At 40.6% G+C, this 15,015-nt stretch overlaps 1 protein-coding gene across 1 annotated transcript in view; it reads left to right on the forward strand.

The window, feature by feature from the left end:
* lamc3 (laminin, gamma 3) overlaps window positions 1–15,015 on the forward strand; it is a 171,943-nt gene that overhangs the window by 3,820 nt on the left and 153,108 nt on the right. The window contains exon 2 of the mRNA XM_033646979.2: window positions 6,832–7,136. Coding sequence (XP_033502870.2) covers window positions 6,832–7,136 — 305 coding nt within the window. The remainder of the gene's footprint in view (window positions 1–6,831; window positions 7,137–15,015) is intronic.

Raw genomic sequence — 15,015 nt, forward strand, 5'->3', positions numbered from 1 at the left:
CAGTAAATTTAAAAGGTTTCAAACAGATATAGCTATAGTTAAATATCATAATAAACCTGCAATAACATTTTTGGCCACATGGGGGCAGCGAAAACAAACTGTAAACACAGCACAGCGTAATCATCACATTTGAAGTCGACAGGTGAACTTGATTGCAAACGGTTTACACTTCCAAGCAGACACGGAGCGACATTATCATTTCTTTGGAGTCACGTTTCTGGCCACCTGGCGAATGTAAGTCCAATATACATCTTCACCAATATTTCTTTTCGGCGTTATTTTGTGGCGTCCACTAACTCCTGAAGGAAATAGCTCTTCAGCTGTTAGCTGCGAAATGCTACACCATGTTAACTAGCTAATGTTAGCAACGTCAGCTAATGCCGTTAGCTAGTAGCCCAGTCTGTCTAACGTTGATGTGGCATACTCTGTGTGTTTTAGACTCTCTATTGAGAGTTAACCAAATCAGTAAAGTTTAAAACGGAATTGAAAACAATGGTAAAGATGTTAAAAGATATTAGGCCCCTTCGAGATGAGCTTGGCCTGTAAAGTGGACGAGTGCAGGCGGCGGTAATAAAAGGCTGCAGTGACGTTTGTCACTTTGCCGACATTTTCCAGCAGCCTTCAGTCCGTACAGGAAGTCACAGATACACACATCCTGTCCGATATGATGAGTATTTATTAAAAATGTGTTCAGACCCATATATCAGTTTGTTCTCAGTCTCCAGTTGTTTCAGTAATGATAGACTGGCGATCTGTAGTTTCTGTTCATGGTTCAATCTCCATTTTACATGAATTCTCATGTAAATCAGCATCCTATCAGTTGGCTACTGCAGAGCAGACCTGTCCCCTCAACTACACAGGCTAAATAAATTGTGTCTGACTATTAGGTTAATATTTTTAGAGGAAAAAGAAAAACCAAGACAACAACTTTCATTAAAGATCAGTCAGATGTGGGCGGGGCTTTACATCTGTACAGATGTTATCTTAAGAATCCTCACATCCCACTGACCACAAGTCTTTGCGTTGCTAAATACTTCAACAATTAAAACAGTCCAATGTTAATATATAGTAGACGACATATAGTTTATAATGAATGCATTTAGTCACTGACAACTAAACTTCACCACGTGTTTTCTGTTTACAGAATAAACTTTCAAATCAGACAAATAAAATTTTGAAATTTAACAAAAATGAAAACTTTATCCAAAACGTCATATGTTGAGTCAGCATCTAAACCAATCAGATGTTACAGTAGATCAGGTGAGAGCCCGGTGTTTCCCATCATGCTCTGGGTCTTGCAGTTAATGGAGAGCAACTCTAAAAACTGCGGCCGCCTCGCTATCGTGAGGTTATCGCTGTCCACTTTTGTAATACGTCAGAGCAAGTTGGGATGAAGTTGGACGCAAAAGTGATCGAATCTGCACAGGCCTGGCTCACCTCAAACAAGCCTATAAATTATAACTATAATTATAAAGAGACGAGGGAAACTTCAGGTTGAGACTATAGCATGCACAGATAAAACAGCACAGTCCTTACAAGATGGCCCCCATTGTCCAAAAGAAAAACAAAAACCAGTATCAGTTTCACGTTCTCTATTCTGTGTGTCACCATTGATTACAGTCACTATACTTAAGGTTAGAGTCACTGTAATTAGGCCTACATATATCCTCTGTGTATAGCCTATTTGTGTATTTAGACTTTCAGCAATCAGTCAGCAAAGACGGTTCCTTTTCAAAACTCGAAATTTCCTTGACACACCAGATCTCCTCCCTCTCTCCTCTGTAGGTGGAGTGGGCGATCCCCTTCAAAAAGCTCTTCTTCAAAGGAACAAGAGACAGGGGCAACATGATGACAGACGCTGAAAATGTCAGCACTTTGACCATAGACGAACTGATAAATCACATGCTCTGAAAGCAAGAAGTGCCTCTATCAAATGGAGAATATTGATTTCCAATAGCAAGTAGATGTCTGGCTGTGTTTTGAGGCTTTGTTGTTTGTAATCTCAGGCTAGTTCTTTTCCTGGAAAAAAGGCGGCATATTCTGTGCTGCAGAGGTATGTTCGGCGTTGTCTGGAGGGTTTGTTGTTGTTCAAACAATCCCAACACCCACATGTCTGTCTCCCTCAGACTAAATTGACCTTTTGCCCCTTTCTGCACTACTCCCAAACATGTGTTTCTCTAGAGCTGATGCTTTTGAATTATTCTACCATTCTTAAAGGATGATTACAACACACAATTTGATGTCACTGTCTGAAAATCCCTAAATTTTGTATGTGTGGCATCCCTTTGGTCCATATGAACACTCTGTGATCCATCTGGGTTGCCGGTGGGGGGTGTCTTCGACATTACTGTTTTCTTTTGCCTCTCCAAACAAAACAGGCTCTCTCTGAAGGGTATACAGGCAAATGCTGGGATGATAAACACAGCAGTAGGATGCAGGGACACATATTGCAGCCAGGTCAGAGTGGTTCTGAGGAAGAGTAGAAAGAAGAGGGGGAGTCGGGCTGCTTCAAGGGGAGTAAACAAAACATAATGAGGAAGAAGGGGGGAGAAAAAAGAAAACGCTGGGCGGTTTACTGGTAAGGAATTGGGGTCAGGTTTTTCCCACAAAGACTTGGTGAGACACACACACACATTCCAACTGCACACATTGATGTCTGCAGCTGGTTCTCATTCTGTGCCGTCAAAGCCGAGCAACATCCTGTTTCAGATGTAAAACAATGATAAAAAGTCTGCCACAGTTGGCATGATGCTCTCACAGCCAGATTATTGGCGTGCGTATGAGACACATTTCTACATAAGAGCCTGTTCTTTTCTATTTCATTTGAAACTTCGAGACGCAGCATGATTACAAGATAAATCCGCTCATCCGTGTCTTTGCTGATCACAAAAAAAAAAAAAACTTGGAGTAAATAGATTGTAAATATTGAGTCTACAGTACTTGTGGTGAGTTTAGTCTCAGCCTGTCTCGATCCAGAGCAGCTGGGTTAAGTTGACACTAATGACTCAGTGTAGGGTCAGATGCTGTATTTCTGCAGTTCCTAGCCTTTACTCTTAAAGTCTGCTTCCTAATAGTATTTTTATTAGTGTGCCTGTGCACAACATGAACAGCTTTGGTTGGATTTTGTAGTGACAAAAGATTCTGGATCAGCCCCATAAAGTCACACCAGGCTGTTTTACTGTGTTTCCAAACTTGTCTTAATTTTCACTGCTCAAAGACCTTCTGCTTCCAACTGAACTGGGTAAACTGTAAGAATAAGGCCCAATCCCAATACACCCCTTGTCCCTACCACTTGGCACTAACCCCTCGGTTTTGCATGTTCATGTATAGGGGCAGGGTGTCCTGATTCTTGTTGGGATAGAGGGGTGGACCAAAGTGTTAGGGCTACATGGCCCTCCAAACGGAGGTTTTTCAGAGGATCACTCCAAACCTAGTGTAAAGAGAAATCATCGGCAAAATGGCTCTACAAGCAACAAAAGAAACTGTTTTTTTTTTTCTTTTTTTTTCTTTTTTCTTTTTGTTAATAAGGATTTAAAAATTCCGAGTAGTTTAATGCCATTTATATGGATTATGGTCCTTTTCTTTCTAACAAGCACAATAAATTGCTAGTATGCCAATGTCTTGGTACCGAGCTAGCTAAACGTTGCATAGTTGATGCTAATTTGTGCATGACAGTCCCACATTTTTATATATTTCCATGTTGCGCCCCCCTAATGTCATTTGACACCTGGAATTTCCTTGTTATCCCTCCTCCAATAACAGTGCAGACTAGCAGGGGAGGAGCATGGGTTGCTAACTTTAGCACAGAGAGTAATTCTAGTGATCTGGAAATGAAGCAGTCTTCTTTGTTTTATTTAATGACTTGTTTGATCCATCTGTATCATAAAACCTAAGTTCTGAACAAATGGTTAGTGTCGTGACAACCTCAAAAGATAGAGTGGTGCTGGAATGAGTCCTAAGACCTAGAACATTTTAGGGACAATGTGTCCATCATCTTGAAGTCAGTGGGTTTTTGGTGAGATGTCTGAAACATGAACTGTGGTTAACACAAGCTCAAGAGACTTTCACATTTGTTCTTTGACAGAAAATATACCCCAATCCTAAATTTTATGCATCTTAAAAATAGACTGTTGCAAAAAAGTAGCTAAATGAGACTACAGAATGGGGGCGCTGGTGGCTTAGTGGTAGAGCAGGCACCCCATGTACAAGGCTGTTGCCGCAGCGGCCCGGGTTCAACTCCAGCCTGTGGCCCTTTGCTGCATGTCACCCCCTCTCTCTCTCCCCCTTCACGCTTGTCTGTTCTATACATTAAAGGCTACAAAGCCCCAAAAAATATCTTTAAAAAAAAAAAATGAGACTACAGAATGTTATCATGCCGAACACAGCCTTACAGCCTTGTTGTGGTGGCGACGTTGAAGTCATGCAACCACGGTGTGAATTGTTTATAGCATAATGTTTGTTTTAACTTTTGGCAGTTGCATTTAGTGTTAAAAAATAATCAAAGTGGTCTTCATTTGTGAAGATTATCTTGCTGAACAAAAAATGTACTTATCAGAAACTTTTGTTTGCCCAGAATTGATTTTCTACAATTTCCCATTGGCCATGTTAACTTCTGTGTTGGCCAACTCCCTGCTGCACTCTATAGCCCACGCAAGAGAAATCACCACAGCAGAAGATGGCATGTTCACAATGTCCGTCAACACCTGTTTAATGTTTGCTGTGCCTGTTTTCGTAAACGCCAGCATCAATGACTACAAATGACATAGTAGGGTCTCGAAGGGTTGTCCCATTTTTTGGGTGGGGAGATTTCAACCACTATGCCTTGTGCCTCTGTCCCAAGGGACAAGATGGCACATGAAAACGAGATGTAGGTGTAAAAATAAGAAATAGGATTGGACCTAAATGTGTGACTTCTATCTTAGGGTGTGTTTTATCCATAGATATTTTCTGTTATATGCATCACTTTGTTTGGTAAAGATCCAATAGCTAAACCCCCTCTCTCTTGTGCCCACATAAACTCTAATGAATGCTTAAAGTTTGCATTCCTGAAAGACGATGGATCACGAATCATTAAACATTATGCATAACAACATACGAATATCCTTTGCAATTAGTGTGCATTTCATCACAGGGGATATCCAACAAATGTTTCATCTTCTGCCTCTTTTATGTTTTTGCCTCAGTCCCAGCAGGGCCGAGCTCACCTCATGCAGGGAGTAAATGAAAGCTAAATGATCTTAGGCCTGCTTAAGGAAAGATACCATTAGAGATTGCTGCAGAGACAAGAGACAGAGATGCCTAGATCTGACTTGGCAGAAAAAAAGCAACAGATGTCATTATGGCTGTACCAGTGGATGGCATCCTTCTATGAATGTGCAGAGCTGCAAAGACTTAGTATCTAATGATGTAGAAAAAAAAATGCCCAAGAGTGCAATGAGTAGCCTGTTAAGAGAGTTTTTACATGTTACTTCTCACTGTGGTCTCAATATGACTTCAGTTTGTGTCTGCCCAGTTAATCCCCTGTAACGCTGCACAACATTTGGCAGATTGTGAGTGTGTGTTCATATTCAGGAAATATAACTCTGCAAGCCTCCGTGATATGGCTCCAAGATTATTGTTTGAAGTGTCCACAGTGAGTAAACAATGGGCCGAAATGACACCACTCAATCAAAAAGAAGCATTGATTCCCTGTTTGCTCTGAGATTAGGCAAGAGGATGTCAACTTTCCAACAAAACCAAATAAGAACAGCAGTTGCAAATCAGTGCCTTTCGCACTGCAGTTTTCCACACAGGAAACATTATGAAGTAACCATTAATTCAAGCCATCTGAGTATGCAGTATGCAAAAAAAAGATGCCAAAATGCACTCCTTCCTAACCTTTCCTCTCATTTAATTAAACATGTACCTGTGAGACCCATCTGTCTACTTATTATGCACCTTCAAAAATTACTTTACAGACATTTTTTCAGTTACAATGCAACACCAATTACAGCGCACCTTAGTAGGATCTGCTAAATCCCCCAGCACCAACTCAAATGGAAATCTGAGTACGGTATATCTCCTCGTTTGCTGCGGATCTTCCTCCAGATGAGATTGTGCTCTGAAACCCATTTTCCCTTTTTTCACAGATTGAAGTCGAATCACTGTTTTTAGGGGGAATACAAATCTTTGAAAAGTCTCACTTTTCTTTATCTGTTTCTCCCCATGCCACCAAATGACTGATGTACCTCTAAAACCTTGGCTTAGATTTATCAGTAAGTCAATGATATGTTTAATTCTATGCCTTACTCAGCCTCTCATGACATTCATTAGTGTTTTGCATGTTTGACCAATCACTTTTCTATTGATTGGATCTGTAGCTTTCATGTCGCACCTTAAACGTTGCATCAGACTACATTTGAACCATTGATTCGACATACAGGCAGATTTCCCTAATGTGATTTTGCACTCACTGGCCTCATCTAACGTTAAAGGAGAAAAAAAGACGTTTTTGTCTCTTTCCCTTTGACCTATGTTTCACTTCTGGGGCCTATTATAATCTGGATAATGAGAAAATAATCCTGGGTATTCTTCTACTCCTGCAGGAATGACATTCATTTACCCTGCATAGAGGCACGGGAAATTAAGCCTATCCCCCATTGTTTTCCTTCTGTCTATAATGCAATTATGTCTTTTTCCCCCCATTTGCTCCTGGGCCCTAAACTATCACCCCACAGTATTTGTCTCTTACGTAACCAGCCCTGATCTAAGTGTGTAACTACAATGGATTTAGTTCTAACAGTAATTCTTTCAATGATCCCATTCAGAGCTAATCATATCTGTGTTCCACAGGGAAGGCTTTTGAGATAACCTATATACGGTTGAAATTCTACACCAGTCGGCCGGAGAGCTTCGCCATCTACAAGCGCACAGAAGAGGATGGGCCCTGGTTGCCTTACCAGTATTACAGCGCTTCTTGTAAGAAGACCTATGGGAAGAATGCCAAGGGTTTCATTCGCCCAGGAGATGATGAGCAGACTGCTTTATGTACAGATGAGTTCAGTGATATCTCTCCCCTCACTGGAGGAAACGTGGCTTTCTCCACCCTAGAGGGACGGCCTAGTGCATACAACTTTGACCAAAGCGCAGTGTTGCAGGTAAGGGCACATTTTGTTGAGGGGCTTGTATATATATTATGACTATGATTCTGTTTTTTCACATATTTTGGTTGACATGGATATTATGGGCTCCGCTCAAAGGGATTTTTCAGAACAAGCACAACTAACAAGAAAGCAGTCACACATTTAAAGGGACCGTTCAGCCCAAAATCAAAAATACATACATTTCTCCTCTTACCTGTGATGCTATTTATCGTGATTATTTTGGTGTGTGTTGCCTAGTTGGAGATATCGGCCATAGAGATATTTGTCTTCTCTCCGATATAGCAGAACTAGATGGCGCTCAACTTGTACTTACAGTTCCAAAACACAACATCTGAAAAACTCATCAGCAATTTCTCTTTCCAGTTGTTGTGAGCAGTTTCATGTAGGAACTATTTTCTTTCTACCAAGCTACACTTGCCAACTGTATCACTGCGCAGAAAGAAGCGTGCAAGTACTCATGAACAAGAGGTTCATGCTCATGACAGCACGAGATTTTAACATTAATGTTGTTCTCCTTAGCTGCGCTGTGATGTTAGCTAGCTTAGTGGTGCAAAGTTAGCTAGATGCGCACTTCCTTTTGAGTGTTTACAGGGATAGTGGGTGTAGTTTGATAAAAAGAAAATAATTCCTATATGAAACTGCTCACAGCAAGGTCTATGGATTATCTTGAGTAAAGGGGTCATGATTTCTGGAAAGACATTGCTGTTGAGATTACATATGTTTTTGTTTTTTTTTGGCACATTGAGCACCACAACCCAAGTGCCATGTAGTTCCATTATACTGGAGAGAAGGCAGACATCTTATAGCTGATATCTACAACACTCACACCAAAACAATCTAGAGTTAAGAGGAAATATATGTATTCTTAATTTGGTATTAAAATGTCCCTTTAATCAAGTAATACATATTTTGACTTTGGCAATATGCAAAAAAAAAGCGTTAAAAAAAAACAAACAAATTCAAAACATATATTTTTCAGAAGAGACAAATGTTTTATGTAGATTCAACATGAAAAACATTTGACTGTTTACTTATTTTTAATGATTTAATTTTCTTCTCTTTAGTGCATTACATTTCAAAACCTTGCTGCCAACTCGTAATGGATGTTAGATCCTGCTAGTGCTGACCTTTCCAACATTTTTTCCCAAAAAACCTCTGGTTTGACAATGTGAACAATTTTCTTCAAGAAAGGGTCATTATTTACCTGTATACACAAAACATAGACAGCATGTTGCAACAATACGGTGTAACTGATGTTTCTGGGCCACCTCCTTAAGCATACACTTTTACACAAACAAACATACCGTAGCTGTACACATATACATACGCCTACAAGCCTTTTTTCAAAGTAGCTGAGGGGAATCTAATGTTATGCTTAGCTCTGATTAACATTGATGAAGCTTTGAGAGGGCTGTGCTGAATTAATGGCAGCCTCTTGGGGGAGAGCCTGGGAGGGGCGGGCATAGTAAAGCGTGGCTAAAAATGAGTAAATAAAGCCCTTAATGCAGCCACTCCTTTTCTTTCCGCAGGGCTGTGAGTATGCATGTGTGCATCTGTCCAAGCATGTGCTCTGCATGGCTACTTACTTTAGGGAAAAACTTTAAGAGACTTTTCTGGTTTTTAATTACTGAGGATCTTAGCTGTCGTGTGTGTGAATCATTGTGTATTTCCAGGTCTCAGCATTGCTTACAGTATCTTATAATCAACCAAAATACAGTGTGGTGGTTACAGTGAAAGTAACCTTGTCAAAACAAATTAAGTAAGCTCGCTAATTAGAGCAGATCTGACCAGCTACTGAAGGAGGATATATCATAATGATATATACAGTGATAATAATGCCTCCATTTCTAAGCAGATGAAACATGTATATGTGGCCAGAAAAAGTAGATCAAGAGCCGTATTCACAAACATTCTGACTAGGGATGCACCGAAATGAAAATTTGTGGCCGAAGCCGAATAAATTTAAACACTTGGCCGAATACTGAGTACCGAATACCAAATGCCGTTATTTTGTTTTTCATTAGTTTTTGCAGATGAACCCCCTCCAGATTAGTGTTGTCACGGTACCAAAATTGGGACCCATGGTACGATACCAGTGAAAATATCATGGTTCTGAGTAGTATCACGATACCACAGCGAAAATGAGGCAGATGTGCCTTTTGTCATTTATAAAAAGATAAATCACTTTTCTATAATACATCAATGATATTTCAAAGGAATAAATTACTTATTGACTTATTCATACTTCAAAAACAGCATCAATAAGTGATTAACATAGGGGGGATCAAAATAAATAAATAAAATAAAAATCAACCAGCCACCCTCCTCCCCTGACAAGTCCCTTCTTAAGTAAAGAACAGTCCCTTCATAAGTAACGAACGGTCCCTAAAGTGCGGTGAGGTTTGTGGACCGTTATCTGCCACAAAGAGAGAAATGTGAACGGCTCATTTCTCCTCTGACATGTCACATACCTGTGTGCCGCCACGGCTCGGTTGTCCAGGTACTTTTGGGCAGTCATGACGCCAAGAAGAGGAAATTATTGGAGCCGGACTTCTCCGTCGCCGGTAAGCCTTATCTTGCGCCGCGAAGCACTATGGCTGCTGTATTTGACAGGAATACATTCCTGTCTGTGTCTGTGACCTCCGTTCATCTCACAACCGGCGGGATTCGCCTTTCGTTTCTGCTGCTGGTTGAAATCTGTACTCACACAGCGTGCTGAATGATTTATTTTGCTCGCACAAAACTATTTTTAGTCGCAAATGTGAGTGCGGTGACGGACGAAGTAAAATATCGCCACACTGCCGACATTTTACTCTGTCCGTCACCGCACGCTGTTTGATTGCGTTATCAAAACACGCCGCTATTATTCAGCCTTGCTTTTCACTTATTCTACCGAATACTGAATGTGTGTTTTTTTGCAATATTCGGCCAAATATATTGGGTTACCGAATATTCGGTGCATTCCTAATTCTGACAAGACTCTCAGAGAGCTCCCTAACTTAGCCTAAAAATTTCTTGCAAGGAGTCTTAGCTTAGGAGTGATTTAGGAAAGTTCTCAGGGCAACTTGTGACAGAAATTTTTACCTACACATTCTTTTAACAGATTTGATTGGTTGTCTTTTTGCGAACGTGCAAGGTGCGGATACCAAGTGGAAATTCTGTAAACTGGGTTGTAATATAAAACTGAATGTGTCATTGTTAGTATGATCACTGCTGATGTAAGGTTGAGACAGACACAGGTCATCACTGCTGCACTGTTGCATCTTTCCAGTTGCCAAATATCTTCGTGTTGTGATCACTTTCATTTCTGGCGTTATATTGTTATTGCGTTGGGTGGCAGAGGTGAGCATATCTCTAATGCCATCTACCACAGACATCATCCCTGCATGATCTAATCTGTAGCATTTCATTTACTCCCTGTCATCCAGCGTTTGGAGGATATTTCTCCTTCCTCTTTGTCATTCAGCCTTTTTTCCTCTACTTAAGGAACTCTGAGGCCCCTTAAAAGTCCTCCTCACTACTCTTAAAAGTTTTTCACCTTATGACCTAGTCTCAACTCTTCTTTCTTAGAATTCATCACTAGGAGCAACTTCTTTTGTACTCAAATGCCTTGTAAAGGATGTTGTCCAGCCCCTTTGGTGACTGCTGCTGATATTTAATTTTCTTTGTTTTAACCTTAAAATCTAATTGTGTATTCAGGCAGAATAAAAAGTGAATTGTGCAGGTGGCACCACTGCATACAAAGTGTAAGGGAAAACAAACAGTCAAGTGAAAAATTCACCTGAATGAGACCTTACTTTTTGTCTGAACAAATCTTAAACAGTATTATTACTTTTTCCAGTAAAGAGTAGTGTAACTAATTACTGATAAATTTTCAGTAATAATTTTGCAGTTACTCCAAAACCAAATAACTCATTACAATGTTAATTTTGTTGTCGCCGCCCAACTGACTTGAAATACAACATCACAACATCGGATTCATTTTTGTAATCGTTGAGCTGTGCATGCCTGTCACAAAGCAGCAAGCTAGTTTGGAAGATGGAAACGCTTACCTTAGATAGCTGTAAATATTCCCATTACTTTGATTTTGTCAGGAGGAAAGATGACAAGAATATGATTATTCCAAGTAACTTTAGTGCTACTAAGATTCTTTCCACTGTGAAAACATGACCCCAAACCCCCCCAGTCTGAAACACCTACTATGACCACCAGCACAACAAAGGAAAGCTCCAGGAAATACACCTCACAGAGGAGCACATGTGAAGTCTGAATTTCAAGGAAAAAGAACACAATTACTAATTTGTGAGGTGCAACGAAAAGTAATATAATGAGTAACATTAGTGTAACAAATTACTTTTGGCAGCTAGTAATAAGTAGAGTAATATTACTTTTAAAAAAAGCAACAAGTAATAAGTAATATATTACTATGTTATGCTTATCTATATAGATGGCTGAATATTTAGCTGATTTTGACAATGTGAAAAAGTCAAAAGTCAAGATTTCAGAACAAGCAAAACCCAGACACAAAACAGATCAGAAAAAGCTTAAGGCACAGAAAATGTTTAATTTCTCTGTAGAGTCCTTTCTGTAGTGTTATAAGACACTCATGTTAACTATCTGAGCCTGTTAGTGGCAAACCAAAATATTTTTAATGGACGTATACTGACGGGACGCACATGACCCCGGTGGTTACATCGCAGTCTGTGTTGCCGCTGCTGGCTGCAGCCTTCAATGCTGAACCCATTTCAAAAACTGTTGTTCCCAGGAGACACTTAGACACAAAAACATAGGAAAATAGGGTGCGCATGAAAAAATACCAGAGTTTTCTTTTAAGGCCTCATAACCCAAGAAAGCTCTAGAAGTTCAGTTTATATATTGTTAATTTGCTTAATACGTTCATAATGAAAGGAAATCACTTCCTAGATTACGTTCAGTGGCATAATTTTTCAAGGGAAGGAAGTTTTACCCTTGTGATGCTCAAACCCTATAGGGATGTGGTCGGAGATCGGGGTTTGCATCCCGAGCTCTGCATGTGATTAGATTCAGGCAACAAAGGCACTTCAGGTAGGGTTGGAGAAAGATCATGGTTTTGGTTAAATATTGATAAAGTTAAGACCGTTTTATGCTTCAGTTCACTGTGGGGGTTTTCAGTATTTAACCACGAACATGATCTTTCCCTAACCTTAACTGCATGCTTTGAGTGAGTTTAAAAATAAGCATAAAAAAACATCAATCATGCTTTAGCTGCTATGAGCAGATACTGTATTGCAAAAATGGATCTTGCAGGACAAAGGAATGGATTCTGGCTAATTATTATACAGCTTCCTTATTATGTTTCCCGAAAATCTCAAAAAGTCAGTATTTGCTGTTGCATGTAAGTATTATAAATATTAAAGTAATTTCTGGTAGACAGGAGGCAACAGCAATAATGTAGTAAAACAATGTAAATGACCCCAGTAGGAGCGACCATGATGAATAAACCTCATTCAAAAAGTTTTTGTTTCTCAGTAAAAGTCCCACTTTCACATCCATAACCAGGATGTAGACATCTCGGCCTCCCACTGCCCGAGTGTTTTCACTCTGCATTTTGCTTCCTTTCCACTGTCCCCTACAGTACTATCTGCAAGTTGCTATTTTTATTCCCTGTTTCTACTACAACAACAATAAAAAATCCTACTCTGTAGTGGACATACAGCTTCGATAGTAATCTTAATTTATTTCAGGAACCATATGCCGTGACGATCAGTCCGCAGACGTGGCCTCTTCATGTTATCTAATAATAACATGTTCTTCTGCCTGACCTTTCTCCTAAAATGCCGTGAGGAAATAGGTCTGGCAATACAAGACTACCACCTCTGTAAAGGAAGCTGTCCTCCTCCACATCATTAAATAAGAAGACTGGGGTGGTTTTTGGAGGATGTGTGGAGGATATGCAGTGTAAGCCTGCACAAGCATAGCCCGTTCCCAAAGAAAGAAACCATCTTCCAAAACTTAATAAAGTAACCATGAGGGGATTTTTGGAGGATGTGCGTTGCTCTGCCTGTCTGTATTTTCACAGTTCACTTTATATGACTGTTAAAAATCCATTTAAAGGTCCAGTGTGTAAGATTTAGGGAGGTTTAGTGGTGACTGGTGGTGAGGATTGCAGATTGAAGCTAGCTGATACTTCTCCTGTTGGGAATTCCTTCCATGTTCATCGTTCAGGAGGTTTTTATTGGGAGCCGAATTATCTGCAGAAATCTCTTCTTCTCCAAATCAAATGGACCAGATTATTAAAACCTGTAAAAACACTGAATCATGGTTTTATGTTTTAAATCAGTGTTTCTCCCACGCTCTTTGGCATGTCGAAGACAGGCGGCTGACCTACCACCTGCTAATGTGTACTAACCTTTTTTGTCTGATAACTTAAGATCCAGATCATCAGGAGGTTTTTACTGGTAGCCGAATTATCTGCAGAAGTCTCTTCCTCTCCAAAACAAACAGATTTAAACCAGTTAAAACACTGAATGAACCTTTTTCACATTACAAATCATTGTTTTTCCAATGCTGATTGTCGCAGATGGGCCTTTTAATGTACAGTGGCTGATGCGAAAATGTGAATTGCCCTATCTAGAGCAAGTGTCTGGTTTGTCCTTTCTGGGCGGCTGTTGAAACATGGCAATGAACAGAGCAATCCCTATAAATGAGGACCCTCTCCTTACATAGATATATCAGTGTTCAACATAACATTTTTTCCCCACTGGCCCCCTGGGCCAGTAGTTCAGAGTTTTACTGGCCCCTTGTATATTCTTACTGGCCCAAGTAAAAAAGAGAGAGAGAGAGAGAAAAAATGTCTATAAAACTTCAGTTAATTTAACTTCATTTCATTTAACTCCATTATACCTCATCGTAGTGCGTGATGGTATATACAGCAGTCCTCGCAGAAGCTGATGTATGATGTCACAGCCTCTGTGTACTCATCCACTTCTTAGATGACCTCACAACAGGTTTACAGAGCTTTAACTTCTGCCTGTATGAGGGAATCAGGTGGACAGTGTTGTGGTCAGAGTGGCCCAGTGCAGCGCGGGGGACAGCGTGATAGGCGTTGTTAACAGTTGTGTAACAGTGATCCAGGATATTCTTCTCTCTGGTCGGACATTTTATAAACTGTTTGTATTTGGGGAGTTCATGGGTGAGGTTACCTTTGTTAAAGTCGCCAAGGACAATAACTAAGAAGTCCGCTCCACACAGTAGCCTATCTGGTCGGCGAGCGTGTGCTGTAGCCTACCTCCTGCACGTTGGCCTGCGGTGGGATGTAAACACCGACCAGAGTGAATGAAACTCTCGGGGGGAGTAAAAAGGTTTACAGTTGATGAAAAAAAGATTCCAGATCAGGAGAGCAGTGCTGCTGGATCACTGTCACGTCATTACACCAGCCACTGTTAGTGTAAAAACAGATACCTCCACCTTTAGTTTTGCCGGAGAGTTCCATGTTACGATCCGCTCAAGAGTTGGAAGCCTGCCAGCTGCAGCGCAGGGTCCGGTATCAATCCACACAGCCACATCTCTGTGAAGCACAAAACTGCAGATGTAGAAAAGTCTCCGTTTTTCACCATCAGTGGCTGAAGTTCATCCAGTTTACTGGCCAGCGAGCGCTTGTTGGAGAGAAATATACCTGCGTGGCAGCGGTGTGCGGTGTCCGCGTTGGTGGAGACGCACAAGCGCACCGGCACGTTTCCCCCTCCTCCAGTGTTTCAATGCACGAGCAAAGGTGAGGGCACCTTTGGCCAAAAAGCCAAAGGTGCCCTCCACTGAAGGCTCGAGAAAAGTGGGATAAAAATCCGCTGGAGTTGTTCCCCTGACAAAAAAAGCCTTACAGCGTAACTGGCCCGAG

The sequence above is a fragment of the Epinephelus lanceolatus genome, chromosome 19 (genome assembly GCF_041903045.1).
Source record: "Epinephelus lanceolatus isolate andai-2023 chromosome 19, ASM4190304v1, whole genome shotgun sequence".
Taxonomy (NCBI): domain Eukaryota; kingdom Metazoa; phylum Chordata; class Actinopteri; order Perciformes; family Serranidae; genus Epinephelus; species Epinephelus lanceolatus.